The sequence below is a fragment of the Punica granatum genome, chromosome 3 (assembly GCF_007655135.1).
Source record: "Punica granatum isolate Tunisia-2019 chromosome 3, ASM765513v2, whole genome shotgun sequence".
Lineage (NCBI taxonomy): Eukaryota > Viridiplantae > Streptophyta > Magnoliopsida > Myrtales > Lythraceae > Punica > Punica granatum.
Window position 1 is genome coordinate 18,223,686 of NC_045129.1, and position 24,296 is coordinate 18,247,981.

The 24,296-nt window shown below is 39.8% G+C and overlaps 1 protein-coding gene and 2 long non-coding RNA genes across 7 annotated transcripts; all 3 read right to left on the bottom strand.

Moving 5' to 3' along the window:
* Positions 1 to 9,807: 9,807 nt before the first annotated feature.
* Positions 9,808 to 10,522, bottom strand: LOC116201624. Its single transcript, XR_004155908.1, has 2 exons — positions 10,362 to 10,522; positions 9,808 to 10,250 (listed from the first exon to the last, which is right to left on the bottom strand). It is a non-coding gene; the product is annotated as an uncharacterized LOC116201624 (long non-coding RNA).
* A 255-nt stretch (positions 10,523 to 10,777) lies between these two features.
* On the bottom strand, positions 10,778 to 14,381 carry LOC116201623 (inositol oxygenase 1-like). Its single transcript, XM_031532911.1, has 10 exons — positions 14,051 to 14,381; positions 13,457 to 13,571; positions 12,377 to 12,458; positions 12,053 to 12,257; positions 11,847 to 11,959; positions 11,597 to 11,719; positions 11,429 to 11,498; positions 11,266 to 11,344; positions 11,094 to 11,175; positions 10,778 to 11,001 (listed from the first exon to the last, which is right to left on the bottom strand). Exons 1-10 carry the CDS (start codon positions 14,079 to 14,081, stop codon positions 10,975 to 10,977), a joined length of 927 nt encoding a protein of 308 aa, XP_031388771.1. The 5' UTR covers positions 14,082 to 14,381; the 3' UTR covers positions 10,778 to 10,974.
* A 2,286-nt stretch (positions 14,382 to 16,667) lies between these two features.
* LOC116200698 lies at positions 16,668 to 20,418 on the bottom strand. Of its 5 annotated transcripts, none has more exons than XR_004155725.1 (3): positions 19,869 to 20,418; positions 17,277 to 19,763; positions 16,668 to 17,151 (listed from the first exon to the last, which is right to left on the bottom strand). It is a non-coding gene; the product is annotated as an uncharacterized LOC116200698 (long non-coding RNA). The 5 variants fall into 5 exon arrangements; XR_004155723.1 differs by having other exon boundaries at positions 16,668 to 17,201; XR_004155724.1 differs by having other exon boundaries at positions 16,668 to 17,201; positions 17,317 to 19,763; positions 19,869 to 20,416.
* Between the last annotated feature and the right edge of the window lie 3,878 nt (positions 20,419 to 24,296).

Here is a 24,296-nt window from a genome sequence, read left to right on the forward strand (position 1 = left end):
GGAATAATGAAACGAGGTCCCATATAAGCGTACCTCGAGCATCCGTATCAGATTCTCGAAGTAACCAGGATCAATAACCTCAATGTCGAGATTGGTAATTTTGACCCCCAAGATATGCTTGTAGAAAGATTTAGATCAAACCGTGCTTTCGTGACCTTATAGAAAAACAGAAGCAGAAGCAAGCAACCGGGTCTCGCTACTCGAAGTAATCAATTAAGCACATTAAAACAGAGAAAGACACAACTCGACCAACGGTCTTGAAGTGCAAAAGATGCTGAATTTGGTAAACAATATTGGGATTAGAGTGAAAAGTCGATTCATCTTCCAACTACTGTTGTAGGGAACAGAAACGGTACCCTGCTGAAAATGACCCGAGACAACAGTTGATATCATTCCCTTTAGCCCACCACCATTGATATACCCACCTCACCCTGAAAATGTAGCCTCCCCTTCAAATCCTGACTTGATCTTACGCGCAACTGTTAATATGAGTCTTCGAGAATATAAGCCCCTCTCATTAAGATCCTTGGAGGGTTGTGATAGTGATCATTCTGGTGCTTTATCTTCTAGCTGAAATGGGCCCGTTTGTTGTCAAATTCAATGAACCAAGCGACTTTCAGCAAGAGGGAGAAGGACTTCTCTGACAACTCTGGATTCTGCCTTGTGAAGGCAATGAGCAGCGTCTCGTGCCTCTCTGAGAACTTGTCAAAAGCAACTTGTTTCTCATTAGCCTTTTTATGACTGCTTGATGCAGTAGCATATTCAAGCTCAGAAACTGCACCTAAGCCAAAGTCGTTGCCACTATCTGTCTGTGCAGGATGCAAATTCTCTGCCACGACAAAGAAGTAGGGTAGAACATTCTGAGTGCCAACTAGAGGATATATATGCCCGCTGGACAGACTTTGAAGCTTGTGACGAAGTCAGTTGGGTGAAGTATCTCAATAACTTTCAATCCTGCCGATGCAACTGCCTAATACCAATCCAACCTTAGAGGTTAATGCTGGATTCATATTCCACGCCTAAGAGAGAGCAGCAGAGCACCCTTTCTCAGGAATGACTTCAACCACATACCGGTCCTTCTCTTTTTCTTTAAATGTTGTGATTGATCCTGATGGGGATCACAGACATGTAAATGAGACCGACGAACATGAGCTTGGAAGTTGAATTCGTGAAGATAAACTGATGCAGAAGATCTTGGAAACTTGCATGTGCCGAGTGGACGAATTAAATGAGCGAAGGCAAGACGAATTGAACAAGCTATAAAGAGCTTGATGATCGACTTTTTGGGCCAAGATGAGTCTTATTCAATTGGGCCCTTTAATCGATTGACTTGCCATAAGATAGTCGATAGCCCAACCCAAATCGGAGTAAACGCATAAGGAAAGTTGAGAGATGTTGAACTTGAAATAAAATGATTGCCAACAATTTTAGGCGGTATTTCTTTAATTTCCTTTACTGTTTCTAGTTTTAAGAAACTAAAGTTAGTCTATTTGTCAAGTTTATTCCTTTCCAATTGTTCTTAGGTGTATAAATGAGGTTGAATAGCTAATCGGAGGTTAGACTATTTTGGTGATGTTTTCTCTTGTGTTCTGCATTATACTCCTTCGAACGATCAACTGTGATAGTTTGTGAGGTTCAGCACAATGATATTATTGGTTCTTATTTCTTTATAAAAAAAAATGGTCAATAATCCTTTTCATTTAAATCTATTTTTGGCGATCTGAGAATTTATTCAAGCTTGATTGTCGGGTTTCACAATCCTTTGTGAGGTCCACATCATTTTAGTATTAGAGCATCAGGCTCCAAGTATTCTATCATTTTCGTTTCAATTTATTGAATTTTATTCCGTGTAGTTTGTCATTTGTGGATTGTTAGTAGCAAAAAAAAAAGTTCTAGTAGAAAAAAAAGGAAGAAAATTTTGGACAAAAAAAAAGTTGAAAGAAAAAGAATGAAAGGAAGGAAAGAAGTTGGTATGAAGTGTCTTTGAGTTGTAAGCAATCGTTGTCGGTGTCAATTGATCTGAATTATTTGCATCAGATCATTCTAAAGTTAATTTCCTTTCTTGTTAATCCATATTGTATCTATTCCCATAATTGCACATTACATCTTTCTTTCATATTCCCTTTCCTATATAATCCCCTATATCTTTCCATTCATATAATATTCCGATACATTCCCTTCTTAATTTCTAAATCTTTCCATCTTCTTACTAGTTTCCTTTTCTCTTTTTTCCTTACTTCCTTAAATTTCCTTTGACCATTTATTTTCCTTGTTAGTTTGTGTTTAAATTTGGACCGATATATTAATTGTTATTTTAAATTGTTACAAGTTATTTGCATTTGATTTGTGAGTTGTTGAGTTCTCTAAAGATCTTTGAGAGGGAAATTAGAGAGGAAAGATGCAAGAGTGGTAAGCATATAAGAGGAACAAGAAGTCATTGAACTGAGCGAAACACGAGTGTTGAGTGACATTAACTTGATGGCAAACACGTGAGCGAGTAGTTGTGAGATCATAACTCCAATTTTCTCCATATTGCAAACACGAGTTTGGCAGGAAAAGGCACTGAGTCTACAGTCGAGGATGGTAGTAATGTCGAGTAGCAAGTTCGAGAGAATGGATGTTGTTTTCAGATATTTCCATTGTACGGACCCGAATGTGCTCTCGTCGGGACCCGCATGCACTTGACCGAATCACGTGGCTTGGGAGTGTCCACATTCCCGGGGATGCGTGACGGACACGCGTGAGAAGGAGTCGTCACTACCTGTTTATGACCCGAAAATCGATGGTCGGTGAGTTGCCTAGGTCTAGGGGTAATGATACACCTAGTTTTGCTAAGGCACTGATTATGCGGAATCGAAAAGTCCGAGTTCGGGAGTTCACGTTACGTGCGGGCCTATATCCCGCACACTTTTTCAATACTCTAGCTTGCTATGCTTGTTGTTTTATTTACCGGGTGAATTAAGTTGCACTCGGCTTACACGTTTTGACGCCGAAAATTCGATGAACTAAACGATGTGGATTGAGAAGCCAAGAGAAAGGTAGGCCCGTATGTCGAGGAATCGGTTCACTATCCTCGCATTACGGTTCATCGGACCATGGTGGTCGATTTCTCGTGCAAACCGAAACTTCAAAAGCTCGGGTTTACTTTCCTCCGAGTAAGCATTAGACCGACTCGATTAGTTCAACTCTCGGGACCGTTCACTTACAGACCGGATTCTTACAGAAATGAATATACAAAGGAAATGCCCTTATAATGTGCTCTCGAAATAATAAATACAAATTACAAGTGGTTGAATCACGGTCGGTTCGCGTTCAGTTATTATTCCGCTCAGACTCGCCGTGAGTTTGGGAAAATACCGAAAACTGAATTCAACTACGCACTCAGTGAATGGGATGTTGGATCATGTGATCGATGATTAGGGTGTTGGACCCCAAGTGCAATACGGCCTATGAGTCGGGGTCGACCCACATAGACAAACAAGAGTAGAAAAGTAACAAACAACATGCGGATTGCAGACAATGAGTTTGTTATTGCCAAGTGTACGTGAGTTAACATGTTATTAACCGGAGTATTTTGACATGCAAATTTCCTATGCTTAACAGACAAAATATTGTTCTGTATTGTGACACTACAATGCTTACAGATTATTACAGAATAAGTCTTTTTACCTGAAAAGCTTAGAACCTAAGGCCTTAATCCACTATTGCCCATGTGTGCTTAGGTCGAATGTATGATTAGTCAGGTAATTGTGTTTTGATCCAGAATACCCGACTAAATATCCGAAACTATGGTAGGATAATAGAAACTCATCGATTGGATAAGAAAAGGCTATGCAGATGAACCTGCACCCGAATAGGTAGCCTATTCGTATCTCGTACTGTGGTGTTTCTATCAAGCTAACCCCTGGGGTGTCGCTAAATTGCAAAATGACGATTTTGCCCTTGACTTGAAAATTGTTTTCAGAAAAGGGAAACAATGCGATGCGGGCCACCTCGACTTGTAGCCGATATCAATCAATTCCCTGGATCTTCTAGGGTTATGCAAGAACCCCAAAAAAGCCAAAGAACCGGTCGATCTACCTGGAAGTAATCTAGAAAGATATTCTGTATCCCGACCTAAATTACCTGAAATCAGGTAGAAACTTAAGTCAAGATACACAAGCTCTTCCCAAACGTCCGTGCTACATCGGATCAGGCGTCTCGTGTTTTGAAATATGAGAGTTTTGAAAAGGGCATTAACTTCATTTTGCAACTTATCGACGCGAGTTACCAGTTAATGGCCAATTCATGCATGTCTATTAATGCCAAATGGATTAATCATGTGAGCGTCCAAATTAACCCGTTTGTGGAATTAATGTTTGTGAATTATTGTCGAATGCAATAAATGTGCGGGTTACAAACAATCAGAGAGATCATGAATTAACCACCTGAATGGAGTCTGAATACCCGAAAAGCTTAATTTGATGAAAACAATTCATGAATCGGCGACTAAGACGGGTCAAGGAAGGTCGAGAAAAATTTGGTCAAAATGACCAAAATACCCTCGGACCCTAATGGACTTGCAAAAGTCTCCAATACACAAATTCATGCTCGTTGCTTGAAAAAATAGCATTTTTAAAGGCGTTTTAATGCGGTTTGCGACAATATTAAAATTGCGATTTCACAAAATCCGACAAATGGATTTCATCGAGGTAAAGAGGCTGTTCTTGACCCGAATGAGGTCAAGGAGCTCACGACCCTTTTCTCTTGAGGATGGTCGTGAGCCTCATTCACCCGTTTTGGGTTTCAGGTGGTCTCTTTAACTGGATTTCGATTATTTCTCGCATGCTCAAACATCAAACACGAGGAATAACATGTATTTTGCAAAGTCGGTACCATCATGATCTCGGAAAACATGTTTAACATATAAGCATGCACAAACGTGATATTAAAGGAATCGATAAAAAGGTACCGACATCATGGAAGCAGAAAAATATAAAACTTGGGAAATGATTTAAGTCGAGGCAAGGAGACCGTCAATAGCCTATTCTCGATATGCTTAACGCGTTATACGATGAAAACATGCATAATACGATGTAAAAATGCATAAAAATGACAACTTTGCATGCGAACCGGTCTCAAACAGCCTTATCGCCCACAAAACGCAAGAAAATGTAAAAGTCCTAGCTCCTCTAAGTCGGGAATGGTTATACCTAGTCTTGGGATGTGAGAGAAATCAAGGAAAGTCGGAAAAATAGGTTTCTAAAAGTCGGTTCTGCCCTTTTGAAGCAACAGACCCGACTAACAATCCGGCTTGCGAGCTGTTCCAGTCGATTGGGATGGCTTCTTCGCATCGTTCCGGTTCCGTTGGACTCTTAAGAGGCTCTTTGCGGCGATTTTCGTGAGAAGTGCACATCTAGATTTTTCTGAAATCACAAGCAAAGTGAGGTTAGTCGGAAAAAAAAAATCGATTGGGCCAAAACAGACCCGACTTTTGGAAAGAAACAGCTCTCCCGGAGGCTCCCGATGGTTTTTTGCTACAAGGTCGATGGCTCCCGACTCCTAAGAGATCCCTGGAGGTGACTGTGGCGGTCGTTTGATGAGAAGAGCCTCGGGTCGACCCAATCTGTAAGAAAAAGTAAAGACAGTCTAGAAAGCTTGACCCGACTGGACAGTCGGGGTAAATCGACTTTGTTGGCGTGAAACGGCGGCTGTGCAAGGTGGCTCACGACCCCTGGGACCTCCTAAGACATGGCTTGAGGTGGCTCAATGATCGTGGTGGTACAAAATGGCCCTCAAGGTTAGGAATAACCAAGATAAGCCGGTTGAACCCGAGAAGGCAAAACTGCCCAGTTCTGTACTGAGCTGATCCGACGAGTTAGAAGTTTCAAACTGAAAATCTAAGCTTGGAAATGGACTCAGGGGGTCTAAAATATGTGGGATGTGAAGTTTGGATTTTAGTCGGAATAGTGATCACCATGGTTTCCGACTTAATGTTTTCTTGTTTTTTGCTTGGAGGTGGCTGAGCAGTGGGCTGCCATGGCTGCAGTTGCTATGGATGCTTGAGAGCTTTTGCTAAGTGTGGATGGATGCAAGAGATGATGGCAATTGGAAGTGATTAAGTAAAGTTTGCTTAGAGCATATATAGGTAAAGTTAATGAAGTAATTAGGCAAACAAAGTGTGATTATGGGCATGATTAAGAGAGGGGCGGCTGATTAGAGGAGGATGAAGATGGATTAAGCAAGTGGCTTGATTGGAAGAGGATAAGAAAGCATTAATGGAAGAATGTTGATAGTTGAGTGCAAAAGTGAAAGACTTGAGATATTTTGAGGGCAAAATGGGAATATGTGGCCGATTTTGTCAAGGGCAAAGGGAAGAAGATGTCGTGGGTCCCACTTGGGTTGGAGATGAGTAGGGAAAGCTCAGGTGTCGATTGGTCGCGTGTTTGAGTTTCGTGAATCGAAAGAACGACGTATCGACAATGTGCGCGAGTAAACGATCCCGATGAGCCTAAGATTGCTTATTTTGCATGAGAAATGCTCATGTGGTTTTGGGGTTCGGAAGCCGAATTTGCTCGTTTCAAGCGATTAGAGCAAAGTTAGCCGTTTCTAAATGCATATCTTGCATCTGCATTTCACGTTGGTCGTTTTGACATGCATTATCATTCAGACTGAATAGTTGACTCTTAAGCCGGTATTGCAAATGTGGAGCCAGAGACGTCCTAGGAGTCCGCAACCAGATTTCTCAAATTGCTTCATGAGTTGCTTTGGTGATCCGGAGATCTCTACAATCTCTGTTTGTCGAAAACAGATCTCGAACGACTGTCAATGGTCATTTGGAATCATTCTAGAACCATTGTGAGGCCTAGATGACTTATGTAGTTCAGTTTGAGAATTTCACATTGAGCCTTAGGATAATTAGTATTGTGTTAGCTAATCATCCGACGTCAAGTTTTCGCCAGAAGGACCTCCGGTTATGGATTTATGTTGAAAACGACATTTTCTGCTCCTTAGAGATCATTCGGGAAACTGAAATGGATTATGCAATTTGATTTGACCAATTGCGTCTATCTGCTATAGTTTTCGAGGTAATGCATGGCTAACTTCGTTTGTCAATGTTTCGTCAGACCAGTCTCCGGTTATGCATTTCCACTGAAAGGTATGCTTGTTATATCACTCGGGAGTCTTTCGAGGAGTCTACGTGACTTCCGAGAATCAATCTGAAGTGATGTTCATGATCTGTAGAACAGCGGGGTATGACTGTGTCTGACATCGGGCATTAACTTTTGTCTAATGAACCGGCGTTTTGGACTTCTTTTGAAAAGTTATCTGTATTCAAAAAATTACTCTGTATAGAGCAGATGATCTGTGAAATGTATTTGGAGACACTTTTCATATGTTTAGCACTGCAATGGATTTTTGAAGCCCAATATTGACTATCTTCTAATGGTCGGGTGAACCAGTAGAAAATAGCACTGTTTGTGTTGTATTCTGAAAATGCCGGTTTGAAATCTGTTTAGGTTCTCTGTTTGCTTTGTATATCGCTGGATGATTCTGGAAGTTCTTCTGTTGTATGCTTGAATCATTTGCTTGTCTCTGTTGACTTGAGGGTGAATAGTGATTTGTTGTTCTATCGAGTCTTTTTCTGTATCGATGCTCAAGCCATGGCCTAAATTACTACTGACGCGCATTGCTTGAATTGATGAGCCAAAATAGGATGCTAACATCCGTGATAGAATGGAAAGGCAAGATCAAAGCCTTAACGAGTTGCAAGAGGAATGAATCGGACAACATGTGCAAGCGCCCAATGCAAGGAGGCAAAAACACCAACCACCAATTGCTCAAGATGAAGAAAATGAAGATTATGAGGAAGATGATGAAGCGGCATCCATGGGATGTGTGAGGAGAGCTAAAGGAGTTGGGAACGAGGGACGAAGACAAGATAGGCGAGATCAAGGAGTTAGAGATGGAGTAGATAGGAACATCGGGAGTATTAAAATGAGGATACTACCATTTCAAGGGAGGAATGATCCCGATGCTTACATGAAATGGGAGCAGAATGTGGAGCTTGTTTTCGATTGCCACAACTATTCGGAATTAAAGAAGGTAAAACTTGCAACAGTAGAATTCACCGATTACGCCATTGTTTGGTGGGACAATTTGGTTAAGGAAGGAGGAAGAACCAAGAAAGGCCTATTGAAACTTGGGATAATATAAAGGCAATCGTGCAAAGGTGATTTGGTCCTTCCTACTATTATTGGGACTTGCATTTAAAATTGCAAAGTCTAAGGCATGGAACAATGAGTGTGGAAGACTACTATAAGGAAATAGGGATAGCTTTGATTCAGGCAAACATTGAGGAAGATCAAGAGGCGACGATGGCTCGATTTTTATCTGGTTTGAACCGAGAAATTGCTAATGTGATGGAGTTGCAACATTATGTAGAGATAAAAGATATGGTTAGCATGGCTATGAAAGTGGAACAACAACTCAAGAGAAGGAGACCAACCAAGTAAGAGAGTGATTCTTATTTGGGTTCTTCTTCAAATTAGAAGTCAAAATGGGGTGAAAGTTCAAGATCAATGCAGACACCCAAATTGAATTGTGAAAAGGGCATGAGCAAGAGCCAAGGGGACAACAAGGAAAGAGGTAAATCTACATTCTAATCTCAAAGAAATAGGGACATGAAAATGTTTTTGGTGTTTGGGATCTGGGCATATTGCTTCTCAATGTGCAAATAAAAAGGCAATGATCATGCTAAATAGTGGAGAGATTAAAACCGAAGATGAGAAAAGTGATTCCACGCTAACACATAATGATTCTAGTGATTATGAATATGCTGCTAAGGGGAATGCCTTAGTAATCATGAGAGCACTTAATGCACAAAGCACAGAAGAAGAAGAGAGATGATGTACAAAAGGAGAATATATTCTATAGTGGATGTCACGTGAATGATTGGGTTTGTAGTTTGATCACTGATGGGGGCAGCTGTGTATGTGGCTAGAAAGTTATTTGTTGACAAGTTGAGACTGCATACATCGAAGTATCCTAGGCCATAAAAGTTGTAATGGTTGAATGAAAGTGAAGAAGTGAAGGTGAACAAACAAGTTCTTGTTTCCTTTACGATTGAGAGATACAATGATGAGGTCCTTTGTGATGTAGTGCTCATGCAACCTAGTCGTATGTTGCTTGAGAGGCCGTGACAAGTTGATAGCCAAGCAATACATTATGGGTATAAGAATCGATATTCCTTTGTCAAGGATGGGAGAAAGGTGACGCTTGTTCCATTGACACCTAATCAGGTGTATGAGGATCAGCTCCGAATCAAGAGATTCATTTGTGAGAAAAGTGAGGTAGATGCTGAGATTCATAGAAAACGAGAGAGTGAGCAAGTGAGAAAGGAAAACGGCAAGAATAGAGAGGAAGAAAATAGAGAGTGAAAAAAAAAAGAAAAAAAGAGCTCCACTATATATGAGATAATAGAATTAGTAGAGAGAAAAGAAAAAAAAGATGAGTTTCTATGTAAAAGAAAAGGAGATCAAGGCTTTGTTTGTTTTCTAAATAATATTTTTACTTAATTCAACTCAACTTTATTTTTTTCTCAATTCAATAACACTATCATTATTTTTTTATCTTTTTTTATAATTTAATAATAAATTTTATCACATACTTTTTTTCTAATCATTTTATAATTAATTTTTAATAATAAATTCCTCATATATTTTCACATCTATATATACATATCAATTTTTTAATAATAAATTTCCAATCTCTTTCGTATCTATATATACATATATATATATATATATATATATCTTTACACATCAATATATTTGTAACACTTACAATTATTGTATAAAATCAAATTGAGTTGAATCATTATACAACTCGAAAACCAAAGACAAGCTTATTTTCCAGCTTCAATTTGATTTTACAAGAAAGAAAGCATCGGTCATACGAGAGAGATTCAACCATATTGTTTGAACCATTCATCTCTGTCGTATATGCCTAAAAGCTTATTGGTCCCCATCGGCGGAGAGTTTATTTATTATCATTAGAAATTACATAAAGAAACACATCAACAGCAAGGGCTTCTCCTCTTATTCATGCTAATCTTTTAGCCAGAAACCCCCAGGCAAATTCCAGCAATTTAATTCGTCAGGGCGATCCTTCTGCTGATGTCTCAACAGGCGTAGTACAGCACTCACAACAGGAACCCGGTGGCGGTGGCGAGCAACAGACACAAGCCGGGCATATCGGTCCAGTTAAAACTATAGAACCCCCAATGTCAGATTAGAAACTTCATCAATCAGTCAAATAATTCAATAATTAGTTTTAGAAGCATATTATGGTTGGGTTCTACAGACATGAGAAGGATTTACCTCGCTCGTTTAGTCGAGCAGCATGACAAGGTGGCGCTGGAGACATGACCAGGGCCAGAATCATGAGGCTCATGATGATTGAGATTGATCGAGAAGCCGCCATTGCTTTTATCGATATGTTATGTATAAATCTAAGGGGTGCGCTTTTTATGTCTTATGCAGTGCACCATTTATATAGAGCTTTTGAGACTAACATTGTTCCATTTTTCCGGCTGGCAATTCACATTTGGTCATGGGTTTGATTCGACTTATTGATATAAGATGTACATCGTCAAGATCAAAAATTGGGTCGAGAATTTTGAACGGGGTAGGGTCAATACTATTAGCTGCAAAGACTTGACATTCTGCCGTCGAACATTTGATTACTTTTGTCATCATCGCTTGGATCAGAGTATAGATATTTTAAGAGAGAGAGGGAAAGCAATACATAAAGGCTACAACCCCTGTTATTCGATTTAGATAGCAAAGCGACAAGATCTGTACATATAAAGATGGTGCTACCAATAAGAAAAGAAGATACAGCAAATTATTATATTTATATCATCTCAGATGATGATCTGCTCTAAGATGCCTCGACCGATAATTGACCATAACCTTTTCGTATCTTCCGACTTCACCACTTGAGCTTTGCAGGGAAATACTACATGATAAAAGCCACATGTTTTATTTCATTAGAATAAAGTAACGAAATGCGAATTGAGAAGACTCGGCAATTAATTTTGCTGTGGTTACCTTCTCGATAAGGGAGAGGTAATAAGGCTTGACTTTCTCAACATCGATTCGGACTTTGCTCTTGCTGTAGAGGTCATATTTGCTACACAGAAAAATGTTATTAATAAGGTTCGAAGATATACTAGGAGTAATCAATTTATCAGGAGAAAAAGCACAAATAAGGAAGCATTACTTGAATATATGGAGCCATTTGAGGTTTGCCTCATCTTCCTCATTCATTAAGTGCCGGTACGCTCCTGACCGATGCAGAGCTGCAAATTTTCCATTTTGCTTCCGATGAAAATCTTTGTGTTCGATAAGATTATGGAGAAATGTCAGTCGGCAAGTTCACTTACAATAAAAGGAGTGGTATCTTATAACGAAAAGAGCTGCTGAAGGCAGAGTTGTCTTGTTTTCCTTAGCCACCTGCAAAAGAAACAATAACACCAACATTATTCCTAGGACCACCGAAAAAGATAACGAGTAAATCCTCTATTTAGATTTGGGGGAAAGGGTCGACATACCAGGTACATATAGTCATCGTGGCCCCATGACATCATCACTTTATCTAGTCCGCATCGTTCAGAGTAAACTCCATACCTTGTGTTGTATGCAGGGTTACTGTAGTCTGGATTTTCTTTGAAGTACTGCAAATTTAATGGAAGAACAAAATCCTATCAGATCCTTGACCCGGGAAAAAATAATAATAATAAAACAACCGCTTATTATAATCTTAGACGAGAACTTTGAGTAGATTAAAGTTAGCAAAAGTACCTTGTGATGAACAATTGATTCATCGAAGGCACAGCCCACTGGGAATGTGTCACCAACAACAGCCCATTGAGGAAGCTCTCCGAAGCTCCAATGAAGCAGAACCTTCCCCAGATCTGTCACCAGAGACATAGCTTTTCTTTTAAGTCTAGTTGTTCGAGTTAAAGGATGTCTATGTATGTAGAGGGGCATGGAAAATGCCCAGATACCGTGAATGAGGCCAGTCAAGTGAAGCCAATCCTCGTCCGGGTAGTCCCTTCTAATGGCCTCGGCGGTCTGCAAGAGATGCTCGATCTGAGGCTCGTCCAAGTCGGGGTCACTCTCGTCCACCACATCATTCAGGAGCTCACAGCACTCCCAAATGCTCATCTCCACTCTGTTCAATTTCCCATACTCTTCTCTCATCCTCTTCACCTGCACCATTATTTAAAAAAATAAATAAATAAATAAATCCCCTCGATCAATTTAAAAAAATGCCTAAAAATATTAACGTAAAAGTTTCCTGAATTTCATTTCTTATAAAAATGGCTTACAAAGTCATAAGTTTGGTTGATGTGGTTGGTCCCATAGAAGTTCTCGACTCCGTCCTGCCTTGCACTCTCAGCATCATAGTTCCTGTTTTCGACATGAAATGGGCCGTTAATGGGCTGAGCTGAAGAAAACTGTTCACGGGCTTTCGGCCCATTTACATCTTTCGAATCGCCAGCAAGTATCCTCTGCTAATTGGGCTGGTTTTCTATTAGGGATCTATTCATGAGGTGTTAATACTATTTAGCGTTGTGATCAACAAAAATGAACTTGATCGATATACTCGAATGCGAAGCGCATATAAAATATAATACAAGAAAAGGAAAACATGAACTTGATCGATATACTCGAATGCGAAGCGCATATAAAATATAATACAAGAAAAGGAAAACAATTTGGTTTAATCGCACCAATCTTCTATATAGATCCACCTAGATATAGCTATTAATAAGTTTTTTCGTCTAGAAATATTAATATCTCAAGAAATAGAACATATTAATATCTCAAGAAATAGAACATGTCGTGAAATTTGGATTGTTCTTAAAATAGGTACGACCTAAAAAAAGGTTGAATTCAAAGAATAATGAATAAAACATATATTTCAGGTTCTTTACCCATGACTGTTTGAGGAGGTCTTGTATATTCACTAGAAGCATTTGTGAGGGATTAGTTTTAATCGATAGTCGATAGTACTCGTGGTCATAATTAAGGGGGGAAAAAAAATAATCATTGGCAATCCAATTATTTAATTATCATCACCGCGCCGTTTCCATCGGAAATCGTCCGAAAGTAAGGTGCAGACTGATATGAAATATAGCTTCATTTTACTCAAAGAGCACATGGTCACAAGGTCATTTCATTTCTTTCTTTCTTTTTCTTTTTTAACCTTTTCTATTCGGCAAATTTCTGTCTCTGCGATGTATTGCCAGCTGGCCTTCCAATCAAATGAGTCTGTCACTATAATTTGTGGTCTGGAATTTTTTTTTTCCCCTGGGGGTTCTGGTGGTTCAGGAAGTAACAAAGTTAATTAATTAAGTAGTTAATTTTAATTAATTAACAGTGCCATGGAAAAGAAAAATTAAAACCTAAAAGTGTGGCCAAATGAGTTGGTCTCCGGCACCGAAAACCCGCCATCGTGATGCTGCGCCACTTCTTTCTCTCTGTTTGCTTGCATCTTCTTTTCCCCCTCATATCCTGTGACTATATTTGTGCCAGAAAATAAGAAAAAGAAAAAAGAAAAGAAAGACCTATAAATTACAAACTCGAGATCAATTGGGCAGCTATTTAACAAAAACATTTAGATAAATAACATGATGGCAAATTTTAATACATTATTTGCAATTTTTTCCATTTTAAGTGGAAAGGCTAAAATCGGAGAGGGAAAGAAAAGCACAAAATTAGAGGAAAAAACCAGAGTTAAAAGTTGGAAACGATTAATTTGATTTTGCAATTAATTTCCAAAAAAAATATGAATTTGGAGAGGAAGAAATATATCAAATCAAGCAGCTAAGTTCGTTGACGATAACTGTGCAACAAAGAAAATTATGGTGAAAATTCATTCTCTATATATATTACATTAAAAAACCAGAAATTAGAAGCTGGATCAAGAAAGATTTGTAAGAAATTATATTTAAAAAAAAAAAAAGCTAGAACTTGGAGGAGGGAAAAAAAAAATGTACCAACATCATGCTGCCCAATGAGGATAGTCATCCCGAATCGAATCGGAAGCCCGGTACCAATACCGTCGGCGAAAACCTAGAGAATGAACTCGAGAAATGATATAAGAAAAGAGGAAATTCGAGTGGTGGTTGCGGCATTATAGGGCCTGGAAAACGGGGCCTATTTATAGTTGGCCGGAGAGTCCTTCCCTGAGAATTCCGACTTCCCGAGTCCTTCCCTGAAAAATCGTAATTTAGTTCCCCGCAGAATCATTCCTTTTCCCCTAACTTAGCCTCCACCCTCCCCCATTTTTCAAACCCCTTTATATACTTTATTATTATCCTTCATCTCCCATATTATATTATATATCAACAAACACTTATCCCTTGAATAATTTTTTATTTATCAATAAATTAAAATTTTATTCTTGTTTATTTATGCAAAAGTAAAACAAGAGGATAAGAGATAAGGTTGGTTTTAGGGTGTGTTTTTGCTCATGTGACAGCTTGAAACAAAGTTATTGAAAAATATAATGCTGATTAAGATGCAAACATTTTTAAAGTGTTTCAAGTAAATTAATGAAAATGGTTGGAAAATGACATAATATGAAATAAATTTCACAAATTTTAAGTAAATCACATAATATATATTTTTAAGAAAATTATTTTGACTAAATCACTTATATCTTGAACGAAGTACACATATATCAAAAAGTTTAAGTTATATTATTAGTAAATTACATATGCATTTACTTGAAATTTTAGTAAAATATCCGACTGCCTCATGCCAACATGTTTGGCAACTGCACCATAAAGTTTCTCTTGATCGGTGTCCACAAGATATTATCTTAAAACTGTTGAGAGTAAAATAAGAGTAATCAGTGCTTAAAATACTGAATAAGCTAAAATTGTTCTAAGAGTTCGCAATCTGCCAAATTCCAATACGAGAGATATTGAGTACATAAATAGGATCCGTATACAACCATGATGATAAGGAGGATCCCACAGAGATAGCAACTACTTGTATGTACCTACTATACAAAACTTAATGTATGATACAAGAATCTTCTAGATCCTAATAATTGTTTTTATAAAGAAACCTATCAATACGAGAGATTATTAAGTGATTTTATCTTACCACATGACATGAGAAAGAACTAAATAAATTACAATAAATTAAATAATAAGTGTTAATCACTCGATTAATTATAATAAAAAAATTTTAATTGAAATAATTTTATTAATTCTTTCTTACCATATCATTATGAGGTAGAATCATTCAAAATTACCTCTATAAACACACGGTGAAAATCAATCCAAGATAAGATTTGAAAAGTTCTTTTTTCTACTTAAAAAGATAAGAGGAAAAGCGTCGATGGGACGCACCTCCAAAAGCAGCCTTAGGATTCTTTACAGTAGTACATGTTTTTCTTTTTCCTTTTTTTTTTATTTTGATATCCAAAATTTTAATTAAATTTTTACTAATTTAATCGAATCCAATTAGTTCATTAAATAATATAAATTTTCTAATATAAATTTTTTCATTAAATAATAAAAAAATTAGTATAAATTTTTTCTATTTACAAGATTTAAATTCAAAATTTTAAGAGAAACTAGAGTGGGCGAGAGATGTCATGCTTTTACAACAAGCTCATATTTCCACTTCTTTTTAATGGATGAATGCGACTTGCGCGTCCGCTCATCTATTGGATTTTTTCTTTCCTCCTTGCAAAAGTTAAAATAATAATAATAATAATAAAGTTAAATAAAAAGATAAGAGAGGAGATCCGCGCAAGCTGGTAACCGGCAGGTGGGCTCCGATCAAGTACGGCCGGTTGCTGAGGAAATGGCTTCCTGGCCGTTAGTCCAAAGATATTTATCAAAGTTGTGGGCCCACCTGTCACCAGCCTTTTCAAGGTGACTGAGTCAGCTTCACGTCGGCTTTCTTAACGTTGGGTCACGGGGTCCTCGTGGGGCCCATGTGACGTGGAACTTAATCATGCTGCTACGACACGTTTTCGTTACTATCCAGGCGTCGTAAAATCTTACGGTCTACGGTCTACGTTCCCCGTATGTTTGGCTGGTCTTGGTGCCGGCGGTGAAAGGCCGTCTGGGTTCTCCACCACGCGGAAGGCGGTAGCTGCGAAACTGACACGTTCCCTTCGGTGGGGCCTACGATCGGTGACTGAACGGGGGCCTTTCCGGCGTGATTGGCTACGATGCAGATACACTGCTACAAGCAGTGCCCGTCATGAGAGCAGATCAGACTTTGGGCCAGCCGAGACATTATGAATTTATCGGTCCGGCACGGGCGGGTGCGGCGGAGGGTGCGGGTGCCTTTGGAATCGGAAAAACTACAAAATTGCATAGGCATCCTTCTCTTTTTTTTTTTGTAAATTAGGGGCCATAAGTCCGGATTTTATTAAAAGATAAATTAAGCATTACAAAGATGTAGGGACCGTTTGGATTCAAAGTTAAAGTTACTTTAATTTTGATTTTGATTTTGATTTTGATTGTGGGAAATAACAAATGAGATGTGATTATAAATTTGACTTGGGAAACGTGTGTTTTTGTTGTGTAGTGTATTGAGTTAAAATTAAAATTAAAGTTAAAATCAAATTTCTTACAAAATAAACGAGACCGTAGTATAACGATTCCTCCATCATCTCCGAAAAATAGTAAATAGAGTACAGAAGGACAAAAACTAAACTTATGTACCACTACAGGTAGTGTGAGGGCATATGATCTGCAAGTTAATCCGTAGACATGTTACCTTCCCACTAGGTAGGTATGATTTACTAGTACCGTCCAATCCCTCTGCATCACCCTTCGAATCTCCCTTAAAATCACATCACTCCAGGCCCCTGTACCACGTTGCAGTATGAGCCAGCAAGCTACAATCTCCGAGTCCACTTCAAGTATTAATCTACATACTGCCAATTCCCACGCCAAATCAAGGCCGGTTTTCGCCGGCCACGACTCCATCGTCACATAAGTGACAATCCCGACATTCTGTGCAGAATCTCACCTCCATCTCCCTTGACCATCTCGAATAATACCTCCTGCCGCACCATCCATCCAGTCTCAGGACAGTTCCACCGTTACATTCCTGCAAATCTTTACTGCCTCCACCAAATACACAACGCATTCAATTTCCTCTTCTTCCACCAATCTGTAATCATGAGTTTGCTGCAATTTTAAAATTCCAATAGACATATGGATCAATAAATCTATAACTAGTCCTAACCTCATAAGGTTCAGTCGCCGATTTTACAGTGTTGGCTTACCAACAATTGATTTAGCCAAATCAACCTCGAAATTGGCGTCCACAAAATCCTCCGAATTAACTTGAGTGCTTGTAGGATGGGGTTTTGCTGATTGCCTTCTTGTACTGGAAGCGACCTAGGCGACGCTTCTTGAACAAAATCTCAACTACGTGGTGCCGCTTGCGTTTGAGACGGCTGAGTAGGCGGGCCCGCATCACCCCTCGATTGTCGAGTTGGATAATTTTGCTCAATTTCTTCTTTCGGCGGAGACAGTGGCGGTGAGGAAACCTGTTGAATTGGAGGCGATGGCAGCTGTTGAATTGTCGTTGACGATTGGCCCGAGTTCTAATTTTAAGTAAGTTCTTTCAAACTTGCTAACGAATTTACATATCATCACTTCTATGCTTTTATCCACAATTCGTGTCGTGTCGTATTTATATGTATTGTGTGTAAAGAAGTTCGTGTCATAAAAATCATAAGTCATACACTATACAATTATTAAACGGATCAGATTTTAAAAATACGAACACGACACATTTATATTTATGTCAACCCGTACACGACACGTTTAAACATATTTATCGAAACGTATCATAATAAATACATGTATACACGACACGATTATACACGGTACCCGGACACGTTAACATGACTTGTTCATTCGATCAACCTGTTTACCCGGACACGTTAACACAACCCGTTTATCCTATCAACCCATTTATCCGAACACATTTACACGACCGTTTACCCGCTCTAGTTACTCGAACACATTAACACGACCCGTTTATCCGTTTAATCCGATTACTCGGACACGTTAACACAATCTGCTTAAAGTTTTCCAAAAAGAAATGAGAAGAAAAAAAATCACAATTTGGGCACGAATCTTTCATAGGAGAAAGTATGAGAATCAAGTTCGCTCTCATTTCTGCAGAACCAGGACATCACTAAGGTGCACTTCTTTAGATGTCATCTACACAATACTTCGAATGCCATGAATCGTTCTCCCATTTTGACAGTCTTCAATTTCCTCAGCTTCCAAGAAGCTTATTCCGAATTGCTTGCAGAGCAGCTGCAACATCGCCCACACTCATTCTGTCTCTCGGAATTTCAGAAGAGCGAACCACTCCTATTTCCACGATTGATACCAAACACTCTTGAATCTTAAGGAGCCTCTTGTGGCTCCTTCGGCTTCTCCTGATGCCTTGACTGTCGTCCCCGTTCTTGCTCTCCCCAAGCAAGACAAGATCAATAATCTGCAGAACCTGCTCCGGTAAAGCTGCCTTAGCAAAGGAATAAGAAACTTTGATGTTGAAAGATGCACCAAAAATTCCACAAAAGGTCACTATCTTCGGGTGAAAAGCAACTGAAAATTGTTGCATTCACAAAGAAGGGTCACTTATAATTAGTTAACTAACCCGACAAGAACAATGATTGGGCAATAATTAATTTATCAGAACCTCGTTAAAACAAGCTACAAAACGCCAGACTTGAACTGACTCGAGGACATTATAGCTAAAACACAGAATATTTACAGATTAGTTGACTAAGATAGGCGCACTATATTTGTGTTTCCTCCATGCATTGCACCGCAGCTCAACAAAATTTCAAACAATCATCCAAATTATACAAAAAGTCTACGTATACAGGTACTACTTACAGTTACAGTTTCACCCATACTACTTTCCCCGTCGAGCAAACTCAGCAAAGAGCTTTTTATCGAGTAAAATGAAATGTAAATCCCTACACCTAAGTTTCACCCATCAGATACAGATTGCAGCAAAGAATATCTAATAAGAAACTTTGATAACATAATCCAACCCTTCTAGTGTTCAAGTAATAGCTGAAAACTGAGCTAATTCCGAAAAATTCAGAAATCACAAAGCACATCACAGCACGGCACACAGAGGAGGAGAGAACAAAAAGCTTTTGCCATTACCATGGCCATGGTCATTAAATGAGCTCCCCCAAACTCTAGAAACATCACAAGTTTTCCCTGCTAAGTGCTAACACTCAGTAATCGGATAGCTAGGCTCCGGCTTTTTGGATCGATCGTCAGCTAGCTAACCATTACCCTTTCCTTTTGTCTGGGTACGCAGAAAAGCCTAAGACTGAAACTCCTATTGTCACAGCTACTGACCCAGCCCATCTGTCCCCGGAAGGTGAGCTACTAGCTGAGCGAGAATTCCATGCCAGAGAGAAGACTAGCTTCATCCCCGTCCAATCCGAAACAGGATAGCTAGATCGAGCCGACCTACCTTCTTCCGGTCTTTTGAGTGAGGGAATCCGGAGCATTTTGCATCATCAATTGGATTCATTGTTTTCTAGAGTTTTCGAGCAGTTAATAGGCAACCGAACAACCGAGACTTCACATCAAGATCAAGGAAAACCAAGAAAGATGATACCTTGACGGGGAAAGATGAACTTCAAACTTTCAAGGCCCTCTCGAAGTGGAATCTTAAGCACAAGACCTGCACATTGACAAGTAACGAGTTGCTAAGATCTCCAAGTCCAGGGAACGGCGTTGATGATGATCGATTGTTGGAGAAGAAATGCAAAAGACGGTGATATTGAACCTGCTTCAGAGAGGGAGGTCGCGGGGTCGACCCGAGATTGAGGAGGCGCGGTGAGGTCACCTTCGTCTGGGACCCTGGGTGCTGTCGACCGCACGGCAGAAGGTCGCCTTCTTCTGGGTGCTGTCGACCGAACAGCGGAAGGTCGCCTTCGTTGTCTGGGTGCTGTCGTCTGAGCGGACGGTCGAAGTTGTCTTCGACTCAAGTGGAGGCTGGATCTGGAAGAATTCAAGAAATCAGGTCTGTCTTCGATTTCGAAGGAAATCGGGTGGAACCGTGCTTGCAGGAAAGAAATCAGGTCTGTGAATCGGGATGAAAGGCGAAACAGGACTCCTACTGGAACAGATCAATGAAATTGGAGTCTGGATTGAAGGAGGTAATTTTGAAATTAGGGTTAATGTAAGGATAGTTTAGTAAATTCAGTTAGATGAACGAGTTAATGGGTTGCACGATTACATAACACGATTAAACACGTCTAAATAAACAGGTTTAATCGTGTATAAACAGATTATACGGGTTCAACCCGTTTAGACCGAAGATCAAAAAATCCCAACTCATATCCGTTTAACTCCGTGTCGTGTTGTCGTGTCGTGTCAAATATTGTCGGTCCTACTTTCATCAACGAGAATGCCCTCCTGTGGGCGTTCTTCTGCCTTATGCTGCTACAAGTGACGTGGCTCAATCTTCCTTGGTGATGGCTGATAAGGGTTAACCGACCACGGCGACCCATAATTAATAGGTCGTGGTTGCGAATAATCTACCAACGATGTCGAATAACTGGTCGGTGAAGACTACAAATAATCATGATAACTTTAAGACGGCAAATAGCGGTCGAATGGAACCATGAATAATAATTATGGTAATAATTTGACAATGACGAATATCTTGTTGATGGCCGTGACGGATAATAATAATGTTCCATTGTTCCATTGGATGATTGAGACATTAGCAAGAGGAAAATAAGAATTAATCAGCTTGCTAAAGCTGACTGGTTCAATGGTTTACGCAACCGATCGAGAAAGCTACTCCTAGATTGTAAGAGTATAAGAAAATTCTAGATTATGCTAAAGATATGGAAATCCTATCTAAATCCTATCAAATTCTAGCTCCAAAATAAGTAATCTATATCTCCAGAAGATTTCAAATTTAACTAAGCAAATAAAATCTAATTAGAATCTTCTAGAATTATATCTCTGTCTAATCTTCTAGATGTTCATCATCTTGAGTTGATCGTCCATGTTGTGGCACATACTCTTGCATCATTAACCAAGACGCTGCCCTCTCAATTATCTTCATCATACTCGGGCAAAATTCCTTGGGTTGGGCCACCACATGAATGGGCCTCAATTATTCAAATTAAATTTCATGGAGTTCACAAAATTATGCAGCCGAGTACATGATATTTCGGACCTCTACTCAATGTCAATCCAAATCATGTCTCAAGCTCATATTCCCGTCAAGCGCGAAAAATGGATACAAACATTAACAATAATCAAGTCATTGGTATAAAAAAAATACCGAGTGATACAGGTATGTTACATCCAAAGAAGGCAAAAAGAGAGTGATCAGTACCAAACTATTGAAGAGCATAGCGCTTTAATATGTCTGCTAGCATAGAGAACCAATTGCACAAAAAGTGACTTATGTAATTGAAAAAGAGTAAATAGGCAATTTCGTCCCTCACTTTCGCAAATTGAATCAATTTCATCCATGACTTTTCAATTACATCAATTTGGTTCTCGAATTTTGCACCGTTACATCAATTTAGTCCTTGACTTTTCGCAGTTACATCAATTTAGTCACTGACTGGTGTACCATAAGTCCCTGAATTTTGATATGACATCAGATCGATCCCCAGTTACATCTTGTGGCAAAGGAGCAAACGGCGTTATAGTTTTGTTAATTTATTCAGGAACTGAACTGATGTAATGTCTAGACAAATTGATGTAAACCCCAAATTATCACCTTCTTCCTATGTCTTCTCTCTCTCTCCGTCTCTCATTCTCTTTCGTTCCACAATCTTTCGAACGAATTTCCTCTCATCCGTCTTCCTCTTCCTCTCCTTGTGCGAACTTCCATTTCTCGCTCAGCTTCTCTCCACTCTGCCCCTGCGGTGAACCCCATCTGCTTTCCAGCCCTCACTTTGTCCCATTTTTCTCCAAAAAGAGAAGGAACCCTTCATTCATCCCAACTACCCATGCCCTCTCATTCCCCTTTCGGAGATGGAGTTTCAGGGCTTGCTCAGTTACCTGCCCCTCCGACCCTCGGAAATCCACCTTCAGGTATGGACAAAGTGGAGCAGCTTCTGCAGGCCGCGCACGATGATGTCCTTTTGAAGCTTTTCCTCAACTCCCATGTTGCTCGCTCTACTTCTCATTCCCTCGATCTCGATCTCTCCTACCGCTTCCAAGCTCTCAAATCTCCTTCCCCCGCTCCATCCCTCTCGTGACCAAAACCCTCACCTCCTCCGTCTCAAGTTGACAACGAGTTGAAGGCCGTCATGAGCGATGATCTCTCTGCTCGATTCCCTACTCTCAGAGGTTCCCTTTATCCTTCCTCGTCCTCTTTATCTTCTCCTTCTGTGGCTTCCGCGAATCGAATCCCCTCAGGGAAATCGCTCGCTTGCGACGGCCAAGATCGAGACCCTAACTGCTCGAACCCTAACGATGAGGAGAATGAAGTCGAAAAAATCATCTAATGGGCCAAGGACATTGCGCATCTTGATCCCTCTTTTCCGTTTGATGAAAAGCCTCGTGACGATGACGAGGATGATGATAATGACCTTGAAATAGTGCGGGGACTAATTTGATTTAGCACAAGGACCAACTTGATGTAACAAGTTGCACCATTTAACACCGTCAGGGACCATACTTAATGGCATGACCAAAATGATATGGCAGAAGACCAAATTAATGTCGCATTGGGACCTGATCAATGCAACCACACCACACAATGACCAAATTGATGCAACTGTAGCACTAACTGATATAATTGCAAAAAGTTAGGGACTAAATTGATGTAATAGTGCAAAGTCGAGGACCAAATTGATGTAACCGAAAATTCAGGGACGAAATTGAGGTAACAGTATAAAATTCGGGGACCAAATTGATGTAATCGAAAAATCAGGGACGAAATTGATGCAACTTGCGAAAGTTATGGACGAAATTGCCTATTTACTCAAGTCATTGGTATAAATAAATACCGAGTGCTACAGGTATGTTACATCCAGAAAAAAAGGTAAAAAGAGAGTGATCAGTACCAAACTGTTGAAGAGTATAGCGCTTCAATAAGTCTGCTAGCATAGAAAACCAATTGCACTATGCCTAGAAGACTACAGAGTGACTTATGCAATTGAAAAAACGTTAGCTGAGGAAAATCCTAGTGGCAATGTCATGTAGTCTTCATGAAGATCGCCATGTAGAAAGGCATTATGTCCTTGTAGTGCATGTTCCACTTCTTCAAGATAGTAACTGCGATAAACCGTCACAATTTTCTCGATTAGAGCAAAAATCTTATGTAAGTTGAGCCCCTCAATCTGAGTGAATCCATTCACTACTTCGAAAGGATAGGGAATATATGGGGGAGGCTCCCGTGGTGGCTTGCCCATTTGTTGAAGGTCCTTGAAGCCTCTGGCGATCTCGTTGGTGGGAAGATCGTCGGCGAAGGGCCCACACGAGCAACCTTCGCTCTCTATTCGATTCCCCATTCCTCTTTTATATTCACTTTGCTTTTTAATTTCGGAATTGCCCAAAAGGAAGTATGTTACAAATGGAAAATCAACTTTCTACCACTAGCAGTTTACATGCGTGTTGTTGACGTCGATTCACACGAATCGATCTTCGAACACACCTACACAAAGGGGAGATCAAGGTTGTGACCTAATTTCCCTCTTCGACGCTCAAGCCAATATTGAGAAGGTGTGTGTAATCCCAATAATTGAACAACATACTTTTTTATATAGTAAATCAACGATACATGTAAGTTACCTTATCGAGGGATTCTCATAATATCATACATATCGAGAAACAAATTTGAAACATATATTTCTGTCCCTAGCCACCAAACTCACCAACTCTGGACTGGATCATACTGCGTGACACACTAATATTCAAGACCTTAGAGTCCTTTGCTGAACGTCGTGACTCGAGGCCTTATTGGGCTCTACCAAGCCTACTTCGTGGGCTTCTCTGTACTTTATGGGCCACACCTCAAATAGGAGAAAATGGGCCCTGCATGTTTAGGCCCTGCAAGGGCAAATTACATGTGGACTGTTCTCTATGTGGACCTGCTGTTGTTACAGTTCCGCTGATAGCTGGGCCGTGACACTGGTGGCCCTTTTTGGGCCTTGACAAAGGGATATCATGCTGGGCCCAGAGTTGATTGTTCGGCCCGGGGTGCTCCACCCATGATCCAGACCGATGTGAGGAAGCA